Here is a 19,518-nt window from a genome sequence, read left to right on the forward strand (position 1 = left end):
TCATCTAGAGCAGTGCTTCTTAACCTTGTTGGAGGTACCGAACCCCATCAGTTTCATATGCACATTCACCCCTCTTTAGTGGAAAAAAAACAAAACATGTCAACATCGGTGGACACTGGTCCTGAACGAAGTTCAAATAGTTCCATTATTTGAAAACTTGTAGCTGCAAGTTGACACAAGGATTTTTTTTATCCCTGAGCTTTTCAGCAGCACCTTTGGGTTTTTTATGCTCCATTTTCCCAGAATTAGCTTGTTATCGATTGTCTATCAAAGTTCTAGCTTTGCTACAGCAGCTTGATTGACAGGTGAGAAATGGGTGGGACTTACCGGCCGAGATGAGATTTGATTGGCTATCAGCATAAACAGTGAACCGTGCACACATGGAGAGCCTATCACAACAATAGCCGCCGACCCAGCCACACAGCTGGACCATAACGCTGTTGGCCGATGAGATAGCCTTTAAAAAAAAAAAAATGTAATTCACAGCCCAACGGCCCACCGGGGAAAGTCCCCGGTAGCCCCGTACGCCAGTCCGCCCCTGTAAGTAAGTAATTTATATTTATAGAGCGCTTTTCTAGACCAGAGGCCTGCAACCAAAACCTTCTTATTGCACAAAAGTAGGATGGAGACATCCAGGATAAATAAGTAAGCTGGGTTCGACGAATCCAAAACATGAGCGTCCAGGCTTATTTGGTTGCACAAAGGCCAAGATGAGCAGACACGGATCGATCAGGTTAAACCAATCCTGGATAAATGAAAATCACGGCTTCCTCAACGAGACCCTGCGGTCGATCGCCGATTCACTGATGCACTGAGACAACAAGGGCAACAAGACATCCTTTTAGAAGCCTATGAAGAACTCAAAGACAAAATAAAAAAAACCAGAAAACATTGCTTAATATAATGCCGGTTCAAACCATGTTCCGTGTGTTACGGTCTTGGGTTCAAATCCCAGATGTGACATCAAACTTTTGTCTCTTCCACTACCTAGAGATTTGGCTACTAAAGGCTTTCAGTGCCTGAACCATTGAGTGTTAGCCCTGACATGTCATATACAGTGCCTTGCGAAAGTATTCGGCCCCCTTGAACCTTTCGACATTTCGCCACATTTCAGGCTTCAAACATAAAGATATAAAATTTTAATTTTTTGTCATGAATCAACAACAAGTGGGACACAATCGTGAAGTGGAACGAAATTTATTGGATAATTTAAACTTTTTTAACAAATAAAAAACTGAAAAGTGGGGCGTGCAATATTATTCGGCCCCTTTACTTTCAGTGCAGCAAACTCACTCCAGAAGTTCAGTGAGGATCTTTGAATGATCCAATGTTGTCCTAAATGACTGATGATGATAAATAGAATGCACCTGTGTGTAATCAAGTCTCTGTATAAATGCACCTGCTCTTTGATAGTCTCAGGGTTCTGTTTAAAGCGCAGAGAGAACCATGAAGACAAAGGAACACACCAGGCAGGTCCGAGATACTGTTGTGGAGAAGTTTAAAGCCGGATTTGGATACAAAAAGATTTCCCATTTTTAAATATCTCAAGGAGCACTCTGCAAGCAATTATATTGAAATGGAAGGAGTATCAGACCACTGCAAATCTACCAAGACCCGGCCGTCCCTCCAAACTTTCATCTCAAACAAGGAGAAGACTGATCAGAGATGCAGCCAAGAGGCCCATGATCACTCTGGATGAACTGCAGATAACTACAGCTGAGGTGGGAGAGTCTGTCCATAGGACAACAATCAGTCGTGCACTGCACAAATCTGGCCTTTATGGAAGAGTGGCAAGAAGAAAGCCACTTCTCAAAGATATCCATAAAAAGTCTTGTTTAAAGTTTGCCACAAGCCACCTGGGAGACACACCTCCCACACACAAAATAAAAAAAACCAGAAAACATTGCTTAATATAATGCCGGTTCAAACCATGTTCCGTGTGTTACGGTCTTGGGTTCAAATCCCAGATGTGACATCAAACTTTTGTCTCTTCCACTACCTAGAGATTTGGCTACTAAAGGCTTTCAGTGCCTGAACCATTGAGTGTTAGCCCTGACATGTCATATACAGTGCCTTGCGAAAGTATTCGGCCCCCTTGAACCTTTCGACATTTCGCCACATTTCAGGCTTCAAACATAAAGATATAAAATTTTAATTTTTTGTTTGTCTGTTTTTTGTTTGTATGTATGTTTTCCTAAGCTTTGGAACAATCTTCCTCTCTCTTTGCGCTTGATGGAGTCTACTGACTCCTTTAAGAAACATCTTAAGACGTTTCTATTTGTGCAGGCTTTTCCTTGAATTTCTCGAACTCCTGTGTTGTTCTCGGTGTTGTCTTGATCTTTGAAGTATGTACTGTTTTGAGTATTGTTTTGATTGTTAAAGCGCTTTGTGACCCTGGTCTCGAAAAGCGCTATATAAATATATATTACTTACTTACTTACTTACTTACACCAAACATGTGGAAGTAGGTGCTCTGGTCAGATGAAACGAAAATCGAACTTTTTGGCCACAATGCAAAACGATATGTTTGGCGTAAAAGCAACACAGCTCATCACCCTGAACACACCATCCCCACTGTCAAACATGGTGGTGGCAGCATCATGGTTTGGGCCTGCTTTTCTTCAGCAGGGACAGGGAAGATGGCTAAAATTGATGGGAAGATGGATGGAGCCAAATACAGGACCATTCTGGAAGAAAACCTGTTGGAGTCTGCAAAAGACCTGAGACTGGGACGGAGATTTATCTTCCAACAGGACAATGATCCAAAACATAAAGCCAAATCTAAAATGGAATGGTTCACAAATAGACGTATCCAGGTGTTAGAATGGCCAAGTCAAAGTCCAGACCTGAATCTAATCGAGAATCTGTGGAAAGAGCTGAAGACTGCTGTTCACAAACGCTCTCCATCCAACCTCACTGAGCTCGAGCTGTTTTGCAAGGAAGAATGGGCAAGAATTCCAGTCTCTCGATGTGCAAAACTGATAGAGACATACCCCAAGCGACTTGCAGCTGTAATTGCAGCAAAAGGTGGCGCTACAAAGTATTATTGCACGCCCCACTTTTCAGTTTTTTATTTGTTAAAAAAGTTTAATTTATCCAATAAATTTCGTTCCACTTCACGATTGTGTCCCACTTGTTGTTGAATAAGTAGATTAGACAAACACTGACTTGGATCAAAGATGAATCTTACCCAGCAACGTTGTTCGTCGTTGCATCCGACCTCCCTGAGGATCTCCACACACACCGTCAGGTCACTTATTCCCAGGTAGTCCCTGTTCTCCACCTGACCTGCGGCGGCTAATGTCTTACTACACGCTCAACAAATAGATACAAATGAAACGCAAAGCTTGCACATTTGAATCTGCCCAGTGCAGCAGATGTTAATCTTAACTTCCCAGAGACATGCTTGGAATCATTAGTGAGAAAGGTTTGGGGAAGTTTTATTGAAGTGAAAAGAGGTTTGAAGTCGTTTCTTTATTGAAATGAAAAGGTTATGGTGTCACAACCTGGACAATTGTATGAGAGCGCTCTCCTGAGATCCGAGCGCTCTTTCTGGACTTTTTTTTCTCTCTGAGCGCTCGCTACAAGGTTTACACCATGTCAGACTTGATCGACAGATCATCTAGAGCAGTGCTTCTTAACCTTGTTGGAGGTACCGAACCCCATCAGTTTCATATGCACATTCACCCCTCTTTAGTGGAAAAAAAACAAAACATGTCAACATCGGTGGACACTGGTCCTGAACGAAGTTCAAATAGTTCCATTATTTGAAAACTTGTAGCTGCAAGTTGACACAAGGATTTTTTTTATCCCTGAGCTTTTCAGCAGCACCTTTGGGTTTTTTATGCTCCATTTTCCCAGAATTAGCTTGTTATCGATTGTCTATCAAAGTTCTAGCTTTGCTACAGCAGCTTGATTGACAGGTGAGAAATGGGTGGGACTTACCGGCCGAGATGAGATTTGATTGGCTATCAGCATAAACAGTGAACCGTGCACACATGGAGAGCCTATCACAACAATAGCCGCCGACCCAGCCACACAGCTGGACCATAACGCTGTTGGCCGATGAGATAGCCTTTAAAAAAAAAAAAATGTAATTCACAGCCCAACGGCCCACCGGGGAAAGTCCCCAGTAGCCCCGTACGCCAGTCCGCCCCTGTAAGTAAGTAATTTATATTTATAGAGCGCTTTTCTAGACCAGAGGCCTGCAACCAAAATCTTCTTATTGCACAAAAGTAGGATGGAGACATCCAGGATAAATAAGTAAGCTGGGTTCGACGAATCCAAAACATGAGCGTCCAGGCTTATTTGGTTGCACAAAGGCCAAGATGAGCAGACACGGATCGATCAGGTTAAACCAATCCTGGATAAATGAAAATCACGGCTTCCTCAACGAGACCCTGCGGTCGATCGCCGATTCACTGATGCACTGAGACAACAAGGGCAACAAGACATCCTTTTAGAAGCCTATGAAGAACTCAAAGACAAAATAAAAAAAACCAGAAAACATTGCTTAATATAATGCCGGTTCAAACCATGTTCCGTGTGTTACGGTCTTGGGTTCAAATCCCAGATGTGACATCAAACTTTTGTCTCTTCCACTACCTAGAGATTTGGCTACTAAAGGCTTTCAGTGCCTGAACCATTGAGTGTTAGCCCTGACATGTCATATACAGTGCCTTGCGAAAGTATTCGGCCCCCTTGAACCTTTCAACATTTCGCCACATTTCAGGCTTCAAACATAAAGATATAAAATTTTAATTTTTTGTCATGAATCAACAACAAGTGGGACACAATCGTGAAGTGGAACGAAATTTATTGGATAATTTAAACTTTTTTAACAAATAAAAAACTGAAAAGTGGGGCGTGCAATATTATTCGGCCCCTTTACTTTCAGTGCAGCAAACTCACTCCAGAAGTTCAGTGAGGATCTTTGAATGATCCAATGTTGTCCTAAATGACTGATGATGATAAATAGAATGCACCTGTGTGTAATCAAGTCTCCGTATAAATGCACCTGCTCTTTGATAGTCTCAGGGTTCTGTTTAAAGCGCAGAGAGAACCATGAAGACAAAGGAACACACCAGGCAGGTCCGAGATACTGTTGTGGAGAAGTTTAAAGCCGGATTTGGATACAAAAAGATTTCCCATTTTTAAACATCTCAAGGAGCACTGTGCAAGCAATTATATTGAAATGGAAGGAGTATCAGACCACTGCAAATCTACCAAGACCCGGCCGTCCCTCCAAACTTTCATCTCAAACAAGGAGAAGACTGATCAGAGATGCAGCCAAGAGGCCCATGATCACTCTGGATGAACTGCAGATAACTACAGCTGAGGTGGGAGAGTCTGTCCATAGGACAACAATCAGCCGTGCACTGCACAAATCTGGCCTTTATGGAAGAGTGGCAAGAAGAAAGCCATTTCTCAAAGATATCCATAAAAAGTCTTGTTTAAAGTTTGCCACAAGCCACCTGGGAGACACACCAAACATGTGGAAGTAGGTGCTCTGGTCAGATGAAACGAAAATCGAACTTTTTGGCCACAATGCAAAACGATATGTTTGGCGTAAAAGCAACACAGCTCATCACCCTGAACACACCATCCCCACTGTCAAACATGGTGGTGGCAGCATCATGGTTTGGGCCTGCTTTTCTTCAGCAGGGACAGGGAAGATGGCTAAAATTGATGGGAAGATGGATGGAGCCAAATACAGGACCATTCTGGAAGAAAACCTGTTGGAGTCTGCAAAAGACCTGAGACTGGGACGGAGATTTATCTTCCAACAGGACAATGATCCAAAACATAAAGCCAAATCTAAAATGGAATGGTTCACAAATAGACGTATCCAGGTGTTAGAATGGCCAAGTCAAAGTCCAGACCTGAATCTAATCGAGAATCTGTGGAAAGAGCTGAAGACTGCTGTTCACAAACGCTCTCCATCCAACCTCACTGAGCTCGAGCTGTTTTGCAAGGAAGAATGGGCAAGAATTCCAGTCTCTCGATGTGCAAAACTGATAGAGACATACCCCAAGCGACTTGCAGCTGTAATTGCAGCAAAAGGTGGCGCTACAAAGTATTATTGCACGCCCCACTTTTCAGTTTTTTATTTGTTAAAAAAGTTTAAATTATCCAATAAATTTTCGTTCCACTTCACGATTGTGTCCCACTTGTTGTTGAATAAGTAGATTAGACAAACACTGACTTGGATCAAAGATGAATCTTACCCAGCAACGTTGTTCGTCGTTGCATCCGACCTCCCTGAGGATCTCCACACACACCGTCAGGTCACTTATTCCCAGGTAGTCCCTGTTCTCCACCTGACCTGTGGCGGCTAATGTCTTACTACACGCTCAACAAATAGATACAAATGAAACGCAAAGCTTGCACATTTGAATCTGCCCAGTGCAGCAGATGTTAATCTTAACTTCCCAGAGACATGCTTGGAATCATTAGTGAGAAAGGTTTGGGGAAGTTTTATTGAAGTGAAAAGAGGTTTGAAGTCGTTTCTTTATTGAAATGAAAAGGTTATGGTGTCACAACCTGGACAATTGTATGAGAGCGCTCTCCTGAGATCCGAGCGCTCTTTCTGGACTTTTTTTTCTCTCTGAGCGCTCGCTACAAGGTTTACACCATGTCAGACTTGATTGACAGATCATCTAGAGCAGTGCTTCTTAACCTTGTTGGAGGTACCGAACCCCATCAGTTTCATATGCACATTCACCCCTCTTTAGTGGAAAAAAAACAAAACATGTCAACATCGGTGGACACTGGTCCTGAACGAAGTTCAAATAGTTCCATTATTTGAAAACTTGTAGCTGCAAGTTGACACAAGGATTTTTTTTATCCCTGAGCTTTTCAGCAGCACCTTTGGGTTTTTTATGCTCCATTTTCCCAGAATTAGCTTGTTATCGATTGTCTATCAAAGTTCTAGCTTTGCTACAGCAGCTTGATTGACAGGTGAGAAATGGGTGGGACTTACCGGCCGAGATGAGATTTGATTGGCTATCAGCATAAACAGTGAACCGTGCACACATGGAGAGCCTATCACAACAATAGCCGCCGACCCAGCCACACAGCTGGACCATAACGCTGTTGGCCGATGAGATAGCCTTTAAAAAAAAAAAAAATGTAATTCACAGCCCAACGGCCCACCGGGGAAAGTCCCCGGTAGCCCCGTACGCCAGTCCGCCCCTGTAAGTAAGTAATTTATATTTATAGAGCGCTTTTCTAGACCAGAGGCCTGCAACCAAAACCTTCTTATTGCACAAAAGTAGGATGGAGACATCCAGGATAAATAAGTAAGCTGGGTTCGACGAATCCAAAACATGAGCGTCCAGGCTTATTTGGTTGCACAAAGGCCAAGATGAGCAGACACGGATCGATCAGGTTAAACCAATCCTGGATAAATGAAAATCACGGCTTCCTTAACGAGACCCTGCAGTCGATCGCCGATTCACTGATGCACTGAGACAACAAGGGCAACAAGACATCCTTTTAGTTTTGTTGATTCTTGACAAAAAAATTAAATTGTATATCTTTATGTTTGAAGCCTGAAATGTGGCGAAATGTTGAAAGGTTCAAGGGGGCCGAATACTTTCGCAAGGCACTGTAAGTGTGGCCTGTGCTGTTCTCCACCATGTGGCCTGAATGAGAAAGAAGAGCGCCCCCTACAGTGCTATCACTGTATATACTGGGACAAGGCTGCCGTCTTCCCGGATAATGACAGTGGTCGGCTGGTCTGAGACCAGTATATTTTTAAATAATTTTCATTAAGTTGAGAACTTAAGTTAAATATAGGTAAGTTTAGGTAGAACCTAAATAATAAATATGAAATATATATATATATATATATATATATATATATATATATATATAATATATGAAATATGGCCTGCAATGGTAAATGCAAAGGGTTATTTTTCATTGATTTGAGTGAGTTGTTAGTATCATTGTATACAGGCCTACATGGAGGCCCCTGCATCCTTTAATGTCTTATGCCACATAGAGACTTTTTGTATAGGCAATTTTAACAAACAGTTTGTCACAAATCTGTGTTTGTTTTTTTTGCTTTGGTTTATCCTTAAATAAAGTAACATCATGTTACTCTTCGCGTATCTATATGGTTTGTGTATAGCCTGTGGAAAAATGTAAATGAGAAAAATAATCTAAGATAATCAGTTTCTGAACCTATGTAAACTAATGATCACACATGCTTTAATAATTAAAGAGGGTCTAGTTGAATATTTTAGAGTGTGAAGTGTGAGGTGTAATAAATATTGATTGATTTGTGGTGACTTCTGACTGAGATAAATGATGAGATCATATATATCCTGGAACTAGTTCCACAGAATACATCTCCAAGGTAACTGATGACATAACATATCCCACTTCCTTCAATCCCGCTTTGTGCAACATGATCATAGATAAATTGAGCCAGGATAACCAAGATTGATCAACTTAATCCCTTATCCTACTTTTGTGCAATAGCCCTCAGGGTCACAAAGTGCTTAAACAATCCAAAAAAAAATACTAAAAAGGTCAAGATAACACCGAGAAAAACAGGTGTCCCAGAAAATCAGGGAAAAGCCTGCACAAATAAGAGTCTTATGACACTCTTGTAGGGAAATATCCGTTGAGAGACTTTGCAAGCTCATCTAAGTGCGTTGCAATTTATTTGCATCAGTTCCGTGGATACAGAAATATCTATATCATACACAGTCGTCCAGAACCGGGAAGTTTGCGAAGTTATTGTTCTCTGTTCGTAGCCATGTACGCTAAAATGAGAATGAACTCAGGATTTTTGAAGCAATCTGCATGACAGTGTTGGTGCTCTTGCAAAAAACAGGGCTAATTCCACACACATGGCAAAAACATGGTTCAGCACCTGTCTTTGGGATAACCACCGAACATTAGAACGGTACAGAAGTACCTCGAATTCAGAGCCCATTTCTTTACACAGCTCACTGAAGATGCAGTGCCTCAGAGCACTATTTCGCACATGGTTCACATGGCTTTTACTAGCGCACCAAAACTAGACTTTCTTCCCAGCAGGACCGGAGCTTCGTCCGTACAAACTGCAGAAACCATATCCCATGAAAGATGGTTGTCTCTGATGAAGTTGTCCTGAAGCTTCTTCACATTGGCTGCCTTAGCTGCTGTTGTAAGAGGATTGCAAAATAAAAAAAAATCTTCTTTTATTATGTCCTCTTTCACATAGCGAATAAAAACAGCAAGCTGGCTTCGATTAGAAATGTCCGTGGTCTTGACGGGCCTGAAATCAGATCCGCGACTACCTGAGCCGAGATGTCTTTACTCGAGTCTTCTATTCTGTTGACTTCTTCATTTGAAAGAGGAATTTGCCAATCATACGGATAGGACGCTCACATGTGAATCCATGTTGTACATATTCATATGACCACTTTCTTCTTTTGCCCGACATAGTGAGTATGGATTAAAATATTGGGGTGTCTTTGCTATTTGTCGACTTTTCCAGTAATAAAGGTTTTGGATGTATTAGATTAAAAATTATTATACACTATATGTATATGCCCTACTTAAATTAATGCTAAAAGATAATCAAAATATAAAGTATAAATTACTAGCTTCATCTAAGAGCTTAAACCTTTGAATACACATTCACAATCAACATTTCACTCAGACTGATTTACACTGTCTCAAGACAAGCTTGGAACAGTATTAGAAAAATGACAGCGGTTAGTTAAACGTCTGTTCGTCTGCCCTTTTCACACCTAGGGGCATGAAACAAAGAGCGAAGTGGGACACACCCAGGAGAAGGAGCTGGAAGACAAAGGCATCCACCCAGGAAACAGGGAAGCTAGGAAGTTACTCTGCATGAGATCGAGACATAGAACAACTTGAAAGAGCCATTTGCCCCAGAAGAGACAACCCCTGGGTCGGGAAATTTGCCTTAAATATAGCGGTGTTTCTACAGTACGAGACCGTCTTTCCTGGAGCTATTGAACTGTAGAGCTGCCGGCAGAGAGTGATTCCTTGTATTTTGTTTTACTTGAAGTGGCGAATAAAGGACCCGTGACACTCTCCATTGACCATTTATCTCCACAAAGCAAAGTACAAGACCCGGCGGTGACGGCGTGTTGGAACACAATCAACATTTCACTCAGACTGACACACTGTCTCAAGACAAGCTTGGAACAGAATTAGAGTCATGACACCGGTTATTTAAACGTCCGTTTGTCTGCCCTTTTCACACGTTGGGTCGTGGATCAAAAGAACGAAGCAGGGACACATCTGTGAGAGGAGGGCTAGGAGACAGGAACCCCCATCCAAGAACATTTGAATGATTAGAAAAGGAAACAGATTAGGGAGGAATCTCCACAGGAGAACATGACACAGGGAGTTTGAAGGAAATAATAGGGCGATAGGGGGAGGACTTCTCGGCCCGGAAATTGCCTTAAATATAGCCATGTTTCTACAGTACAAGACTGTCTCTCCCGGAGCTATCGACCTGAAGAGCTGCCGGCAGAGAGCCAGTCCGATCGATGGTAAAGCTTTTATTTTGTTTGACTTGAAGCGGCGAATAAACGACCCGTGACACTTTGCATTGACCATTTGTCTCCATAAAGCAAAGTATTAAGACCCGGAAGTGACGGCGTATTGGAGCGATGGAAACGGACTCCAGTTTTGACCTTTTTAGACGGAACTGATCAAGGGGCTGTTCCAGATAACTGACGTGGTTTGGGCAGTGAGACAATTTCTCTAGTTCATTATTTTTCTTGCAGCGCAGGTGTAACAGTCTGGTACTGAAGGTTTTATTTAGTGCCATTAAAGCAGGGGTGGGCAAATAAAGAAAACCATTTTTTTTGTTTTGTCAAAAGAAACAACACATTTTAAAAAGTACAGTTAATAGTCAATCATTTAGCTGGGATAACAATAACAGTTGATAGTACACGCTACTGCTGCTTCAACATTACATTTTCCATCATGATAAATGCTAAAGAAAATTTTCAGACGTGACTTCATTTGTGGAGCATCTTACCCGTTTCTTCTCTTCACACTGAATCTGTGATTCATATTTTATTTAAATATACTAAGTTAGTTTATAACAAAAGGTAATATGCTAAGTATGACATGATGACAACTTACCAGGGGCTTTGCTAATGGGTTAGTGTTGTTGTGATTAGCAGGCGATCTGTAGATCGATCTTGACTTGGTGACGTCACTTCAGTTGTAGAACTTGTGGCGAGCGAGAGGAGAGAAAAAATTAGAAGAAAAATAAAGTCCGGGTTGTGACACCATAAAGCACCCGCCCACATATGACACGTGACTAAATTAGTCTTTTCACTTCAAGAAAAAAAAAAAAAAATTCAAAACCTTTTCCACTTCAATAAAACATATAAATACTTGTTTCACTTTGATTAAAAACACAAGATTTCAATTGATTGAATTGATTAACTTATTTTTTGATTTAATAACTAAGACACAAACGTCAAACGTTCACAAACATGCAAAAAAAAGACAACTTCAATCAAAGAAAAACGTTTGAAAATGTTAGTTTTTTTGTTTAAAGTAACTTTTTTTTTTTTAATTGAAAATATTTTTTTGATTGAAGTAATTTTTTTGGATTAAAGAAACTTTTTTTTTTTTATTGAAAACCTTTTAGTATTTAAAAAGTTAAAAAATTAACAAATCTTACTCCATAAAGGCCATGGTCGATGTAATATTATAACCTCACTATAAATATATCTTTGTGTTTATAACTTTCAGACTCAGTAAATATCTCAATCGATTATTTTAACTACATTCACTTCATGAATTAACACTGCTTTATCAGCTAGAGACGACAGTTGCATTCATTTCTGCAATGGGGGAAATTCTGATAGTACTTAGTGAATCATGTAGGAAAAAAAAAACGACTAACATATTTTTATATTGTTGCTGGAAAAACAGTTGCTATTTCAATTTTCTAACACTAGGGGAAACTAAACAGCTGTTCAATCCTATAACACTGACTGGTTAAAGGTCAGGAACATATTCACGACCGACGTTCAGATAGAAAAAAGTAAAAATACAACAGTACAACCTGCGATAAAACTACAATTAAGTGCAGAAAACATCTCACCATAACAATGAATCAGCAAGAGCTCTGGACTGGTTACAACAAGATGTTTGTGTATTTAAATCTATGTACATTTAATTGTATGCCGATGATGTTGTTGTGTATGTGTTTCCTTTTTTTAGAGACTTTGTGTCAATGTGTGAGGTTTGTTTTTAAGGCAGAATGAGGACTCTGAAACAGAAGTTTCTAAATAGTTTGTTTGAATAAATTGAGTACATTTCCAGTGGTAATTTATGTGTATAAAGTTTATTTACATGCTAATATGTTTCAAATACAGTGATGAATAGAGGTAGACATAAGTTTTGTATAAAAAATAACCCTCTACATGCAGACAACTCTCAATACACGACATATAAACAATATTTACAAGTGTAGAATAATAAAAAAAAAAAAAATAAGACAGTTAATGGCTCGAACCCTCTTTAGATTTAGTGTAGAACCGTTTATGACAAAGAAAAACATTTTCCTGTCCCTGATCGTCTCAACAAATGTCTTTTGCTGTCGCGCTTCAATCCCATCGGTCGCTGCTGCTCTCACACGCCGCCGGTGCGTCCGCTTGAGTCCACGACTCGGGGTTGGCGGGCAGGACGTTGAGACTGGCGAGCACCTCCTGCGCCGTCTTCCCCAGCATGCCTTGCATGTCGCACACGAAGCGGTAGACGTAGCGCTTCCCCGCCGTCTTGTGGATGATGTTCTTGTGGTAGTAGTAGCGCAGGCCTCGGCTCAGCTTCTCGTAGTTCATCTTGGGCTTGTTCTTGCACTGACCCCAGCGTTTGGCCACCTGTGAGGAGGACACGACGGCTCAGCACGAATGGTGGTGCACCGCTCCTCGCTCGCACTTCCTGACGCTTCACTTACCTCGGAGGGATCGGACATCTTGAACTCCCAGCCGTCACCCGTCCAGCAGATGAAGGTGCGACAAGCCGAGTCCAGGAGAAGCTCGAGAAGGAACTGCCACAGCTGGATTGGACCGGAACCTGCAGGAAATTAAAACAATTCCATGTCAACCCCGGAAGACGATCTCAACGAGCCAGACTTATAAACCTGGAAGAAGACATTTCGCTGCTCCTTTCTACACACTTTTGTCAGGATATTTATCAGAAAAATATAATGTATAATTTGTGTATGTCACTTCTTTACCATTAAAACATATTATATAAAGACAAAGTACACATAATATCAAAAACAACAAAAATAATAGTATAAACAATAATAAAGACACAATTGATAACATAAATGATAATTAAATTATTTTTTATTTTTTTTGAGAAACACAATAAAATAATAAAATATAATACCAATAGAAATAATAAAAAGTAATGATAAATGTATAACAAAAAAATCAAGATTATTACAGGTACACAAGTACTCATAAAAAATTAAAACAGTAGGGTTTAGAAATCAAGTTAAAGGCAAGTTTTTTGGCAAATAATTGTATAAGTTAGTTGAGTAAAAGGTGTCGAGTTGCAAAAAAATGAATTAAGACAGAATTTGATTTATTATTTTTACACTAAACTCACCTAATACTATTAATTTAAAAAAACAACCAGTATAAATGAAATGAATTAGTTTTTTTATTTCAGAGTACATGTATACTAATGTTTATTGATGTTCATACATTTATCTTTACTTTACATATTATTGTGTATGTTATTTGTATCATAATTATTATTTATTTGAACTATAATATTTTTTTATTATTGTTTTATTGGTGTTGTTTTTTAAGACTTTAATCTATTATCACTAGTTTTGTATCTACCATTGTTTTTGTAAATAATCATTATTTTTATTTAAAAAAATCATTGGGTTTAATTAAATGTATTAAGACTTTTTAATCAAATAATTGTAACAAGTTAGTGTAAAATAATAATTAAAATTGTGTTAAACTCAACCGACTCTTAAAAGATTTTTTGCAATAAAGCATAATAAATGTATTAAAAAACCCACCGTTTTATTTGATCAGAGTTTCTTATCTTATGGTAATAAAAATAAACGGAGCTACTGTACCTGGATACGCCGACATTCCTGTCACGTGGCCTTCCCTCTCAGGCCTCTGCAGGTGCGCGTTCTTGCGTTTGACCACACGGGGGCAGTATTGCTCGGCCGCTCGGGGACCGGCGCTGCTCGGACATGCGGGGGGTCGTGGGTGAGGTGGGCTAGTGAACGGCGGGGAGGGATATTCAGGCCAGAAGGAATTCGAGTCGTACACCTCTGAGGAGTGACAGGAGAAGCTCCGGTCTGCCTCACCTGGACAAAGAGGAGAATTACACTCTGACCTCACGCTTAATAAACTTAACTTTATTGATCCATTTCGGAAAAATCACGCACTTTGTATTTTCCCTGGAAAAGGACTGTGGCTTCCCTCCATGACCGGACTGTACTGACCAGTCTGTGGAACCAGATTCTGGTAGGTCTGTGCGGAGTCCTGGTACGACACGGTCTGAGACTGATCCACTATGAGGACCACAAAAATAAAAAAAAAGTCAGTCAACTGAAAAAAAAAAAAAATGCAAGAGAGACCAATAAGAAAACCCACCATGCGGATATGTAGACCACCAGTTGCATTCCTGGTACGAGTCCAGGTTGAAGAGAGGGGTGACGCTGGTGTTTACTGAAGGAGGAATAAAAGGATCACGAATAAGTGATGATAATGACTCAAATTCATGGACAACAAACAAATTAAATCTACTTTTTACCTTTGGTCGTCTCCGGGAAACTTCCGTCAGCCTCGAACTGCAGCTGCGCTGGAGGTTTGCAATCTAACAGAAAAGAGAGGTCTTCACCAGGGTAGTCTGGGGGGGTCAAACACAGTCCAGCAGGACGGGTCAGTACTGAGCTGAATTATCATTTTTGACTGTTTTCGGTGCTGAAGTTTATTAGTGGCACTAACATCATTGAGGAACAGCTAGAATCCTCTGATATTATTATTATTATTATTAGTAAATGTAATTTAAAGATGCTCAAAGAAACAAACGTTTTTTTATCATCATAACTCCAGCAGACATGTTTGTTGCAGCATAAAAATAAAAATAAATTGTATTTATTTATTGATAATTTACTAATTTAGTTCAACTAAATATAACTTGATTAAGTCCTTTGCTTTAGGACTTTTCTTATTTTTTGGTCATTTCTTAAACCCTTCCTAAATTTAATACTTTTCTTTTTTTAATATATTAAGATATTTGGGTTTCTATATTTGTTGGTTTTCTTTTTTTTAGTTGTGTAAATTTCCCCTGCAATTGCATTTATTTCTATAATAGTTTAAGTAATGAGTGACATTTTTGTTACCGTTAATATATTACTGACCCAACATGAGTTTTTTTTTCTGGTTTAGTAAACAGATTTTGTACAGTGGTGAACAAATGAGATTATCAGCCACAATTGCAATTACACTGTCCCACCACTAGGGGAGCGATAAACACATTGAAGCTTTTTACAGTATCAAATGTTGGAACAAACGATACAAAATTCTCACTTTTGATTTCTATTCATATTAAGTATAAATAGTCACACATCAATTCCTGGTTAAAAGTTTTGAAACTTTTAATAAACGCAAAGGTTTAGATATAACTTTGTTGATCCCTTTTGGTTTCAGGCTCGGTTCTGGACTACCACAAAATCGTGTGAACAAGTTGAATTAAAATGTAAGAAAAGAAAAAAAAAAAAGAAAAAAGGAAATTATTCAAAATCTAATGGTAGAAGAAGAACGAGGAGTGGGAGTTGAAAAGCATTACACTTTTCTTACACTGGGAGGCGCCAGAAACAAACGTGTTGAATCAGACCTAGTGCAGCTTTAAAGCTAGAATTTCAAGAGCGACTCAGAATGCTTTAAAACATCAGTATTTCTGCAACAACATCTCATTACTTATTGATTCACTAGTACTGTATTGTATTTGGTTGGTTAAGGCCTGGTACAGAAGTGAGTGAGTTGAAGTTTGTCAACCATCTCTGGACTCTAAAATCTCAATGAAGGGAGGAAACAGGAGCGGGAGGGGGAGGAAGGCGGGAGGAAACAACAGTGGAGGGAGTGCGACAGAGGAGTGATGAAGGGACAGGAGGGGGAACTCTAAATCTGTTGGAGAAGGAAGTCTGGAGTCCCGGATTAGGAGAGACTCAGAGCGGGGAGCGACACGGAGGGAGTCTCTAACCCGGGACCACCCTGATCCTTTTGCCGACATCAGCCCATTGAATTCTGATTCACGCCCACGGTCCTGACACCGGCCCGGGTGTCAAGGTCCCATTGAGAAAGTTCTGACAGATGTGAGGCAGTGACTGGGAAAATATTTCCTCTGTCCTTCAGATGCTCAGGTTCACAGGAAACAGACTGCACAAACATTATGACCCTCTATCGTGGTGTGTGTGTTCAGGCTTGTTTGGGGTGTGTGTGAGTGTGTGGGGGGGGGGGGGGGTTATCTCATCATGTGATGGATAAATACTAATATTGCCAACTGATGACTTCATGAATGCACGTATAAACCATGTACGACACTCACCATAAGATGCAAAATCAAATCCGACGGGTACTTCCTGGGTCCGAAAGTCGTCGGTGTAGTACGAACTCTGGCAAACTTCCATCTGTGAGGACAGGAGTGTAAAACCTTTGATTGAATGAAAGTTGTTTAATTTGAACACAAGATAGACTTAAGACCAAATAAAGTGCGTTGTGGATTAAATAAATAAATGCACATTAACAACAGTCATTACAACAAACAGTATATGGACTTGCTCGTGACAATTTGAAATAAAATCATGAATTGATCACAAGAAATCTGTCATTTAATATAAAAAAAAAACGTATTAAGTTTCATTTAATCATTTAGAACTGGAAGTTGCATTTGAAGTCACATTAAAATCAACTTTTAGTTGATGTTCAACTTTTATTTTTGTCAAAAAACAACCACATTCTATCAAAGCAAAGTACTTTCAGACTAATACGTTTAGAAAATAATCATGAATGATGTATATATATATACACACAGTATATATATAGACAGGTAACACAATGTGTCCCAAATATAGATCAACGCTTATAATTTACTTTTAATAATATACTTTAGAACTCCTACTGAACATTTTGGATACAAACAATTAAAATTCAAGATAATTAATATTTAATATTTAGACATCCATCTGTGGTTAACAGTTTAGAATGTTCTTACAAACAAGTGTCACAAATCCTTGTCACAGCCGTATAAACGAATAACATAAACCTATAAGAAGCTAGAAATGTAAGTAAAATTGTATTTCTTGCAGAATGAGAATACATTTTAGGTTAAACTTCAATGACATGTTCTGTACTTCAGAATTCTACTATATCTCGTAAAGTAACCGAATTAAAATGTAAGTGGAAAACATGAAAACATTCTTAAAATCGAAGCAAAAAATTAAATAAAAATAAAGTTAAGGCTTCAAACTCACCTTCATGTTGGTGTTTTTGCTCTCGGAGTTTCCAGATCTGTCCCAGTACATCCTTCTCTCGCTCATGCGCGCGGCACAGTGCGCGGCCCCGTTATAAACGCGCCGGCAGACGAGGGTGAGGGGCGGGGTCGCGCTCACGCCGCCGCCGCGTCGTGACCAGCGCTCGAAGCCTGTTTAACCGTCCGTGACGTCAGCCCCGCCCCTCTAACCCAAACACTCATTCATAAAACGACCATTACGCGCAGTGACGTCACGACAGAGAAATAACTTTGACATGAGTGGTCACTTTCTGGAAATTACCTTTAAAAAAAAACAAACAGATTTATTAAGATTTTTTTTATTGTTTTATTACTTGTTGCTTTGATTTAAAATACATTTAACTGTGTTAAAAATAAAAACATGTCACGTGCAAAATCAAGGCGGTAAAAAACCGAATGATAAAAAAGTCGATTATATCGCAGTTATTCTGGGCGTCAATCGTCGCCCGAGTCCACACAAAAGGAAAAAAAGTTAATTCGGGGGTGAACATATTATGGGGTGGCGCTCAGCCTTGATTGTCTGGACCTGATCGTTCCCGTTTAAAAAAAGAAAAGAAAAAAATCTGCGGGTCTAATGAGAAGAAAGGAAGAGAGAGAAACAATCTGTATCTTTAGAAACCATTTGACAAAACAATGGCGCGCGCACGCCCGCACACACGCACACACGCACACACACACTGCGCGCCTGAAATCAACGTGTGAGTGGCCGGAGAGATAAGAGCGAGCCCTGGGTCTTATACAAACAAACAGTCTCCTTCACACACACACACACACACACACGAACGTCCATCTGGAAAAGTGGACACGGGGTCGAGATCGTGCGCGCGCGTCGGTGGGAGCCAGGAGTCGTGATTGGGGTCTCGAGCTCGAAAACAAGGAGTGGGATGAGGTTTCACGAGAGGGTGGTTCAGTTCAGTCTGGTCCAGAGATTCTCTGATAACACCACAGTGTCATGGAATCTGATCACAGGAATCTCAATGATCTTTAAAACGAGTGTCTAGTGTTTTCTCGTCGAATGTGTTGAAATGTTCATTTCAGTGAATATGTTCCTGGAAATATGATCATGAAATGAACCAAATCGTGAAGTAAAACACAAGAAACGAGTCGTGAAATAGATCTAAACTTTACAAGACAACGATGCTACAAATTTAAGATAAGATAAGAAAGCCCTGAAGTTGCACGTTAGAAGCTGTATCACCATTGACGTCTAATCCAAGTGAATTGTTATTAATTTAATCAGAACATTTATAAATTAATTTATATTACCAAGTTAATAACAAATAGCTTGTAAACAAGAATGAATAACCTTATCAAATAGTCAAATAATCAGATATTATTTTTGATACTTACCATACTAATACTAATTTTTAATTCTACATAATATTTAGGGGTTACATTTTAATCTATATTTGGGACACATTGTGTTACTTGTCTTATGTCTTTGCATAATTCATGAATACTTTTTAAATGTATAATTAATTTGAACGTATTTGCTTTGATTGAATGTGGGAAAGTAAACTATAAGTTTTGATCTATAGTTGGGACACATTGTGCTACCTGTCCTATATATATATATATATATATATATATATATATATATATATATATATATCTTTGTATCATTCATGATTATTTTCTAAACGATTATTCATCTGAACGTACTTTGCTTTGATAGAATGGTTGTTGTTTTTGTTTTGACAAAAAAAAAAGTTCAACATCAACAAAAAAAAAAGTTTTAATTTGACTTAAAATGCAATTTCTAGATGTAAATGGGTTATTTTTGTTGTTGCGACCAATTCATGATTTTATTTCAAATATTTATGAGTATAAGTCAAAATACGTTGTTGTTGTATTGCCTCGTGTTAATGTGCATATTTTTATTTACTTAAAATCCACATATTTTATGAGCCTTAACGCTCTTTTTAGATCTTAGGTCTATTTTGTATTTATATATATATTAAT

The 19,518-nt window shown here is 39.3% G+C and overlaps 1 protein-coding gene across 2 annotated transcripts; it reads right to left on the bottom strand.

The window, feature by feature from the left end:
- Positions 1 to 12,338: 12,338 nt before the first annotated feature.
- On the bottom strand, positions 12,339 to 17,580 carry etsrp (ETS1-related protein). 2 transcript variants are annotated; one of them, XM_087812561.1, is made up of 8 exons: positions 17,519 to 17,580; positions 16,594 to 16,675; positions 14,797 to 14,859; positions 14,637 to 14,711; positions 14,429 to 14,554; positions 14,108 to 14,347; positions 12,959 to 13,077; positions 12,339 to 12,881 (listed from the first exon to the last, which is right to left on the bottom strand). In XM_087812561.1, the coding sequence occupies exons 1-8, from the start codon at positions 17,567 to 17,569 to the stop codon at positions 12,609 to 12,611; spliced, it is 1,029 nt and encodes a 342-aa protein (XP_087668687.1). In that variant the 5' UTR covers positions 17,570 to 17,580; the 3' UTR covers positions 12,339 to 12,608. The 2 variants fall into 2 exon arrangements, with proteins under 2 accessions (XP_087668687.1, XP_087668686.1); XM_087812560.1 differs by having other exon boundaries at positions 14,797 to 14,892.
- Between the last annotated feature and the right edge of the window lie 1,938 nt (positions 17,581 to 19,518).

Source organism: Callionymus lyra, chromosome 17 (assembly GCF_982586985.1).
Source record: "Callionymus lyra chromosome 17, fCalLyr1.hap1.1, whole genome shotgun sequence".
Lineage (NCBI taxonomy): Eukaryota > Metazoa > Chordata > Actinopteri > Syngnathiformes > Callionymidae > Callionymus > Callionymus lyra.

Excerpts from the sequence above, each read along its gene's own strand:
- etsrp (XM_087812560.1), bottom strand. The coding sequence starts at position 17,569 with ATGTACTGGGACAGATCTGGAAACTCCGAGAGCAAAAACACCAACATG. Across the intron at positions 14,712-14,796 it reads TTTCCCGGAGACGACCAAAG|TAAACACCAGCGTCACCCCT; the intron begins GTAAAAAGTAGA and ends TTCCTCCTTCAG. Across the intron at positions 14,555-14,636 it reads GTGGTCTACATATCCGCATG|TGGATCAGTCTCAGACCGTG; the intron begins GTGGGTTTTCTT and ends TGGTCCTCATAG.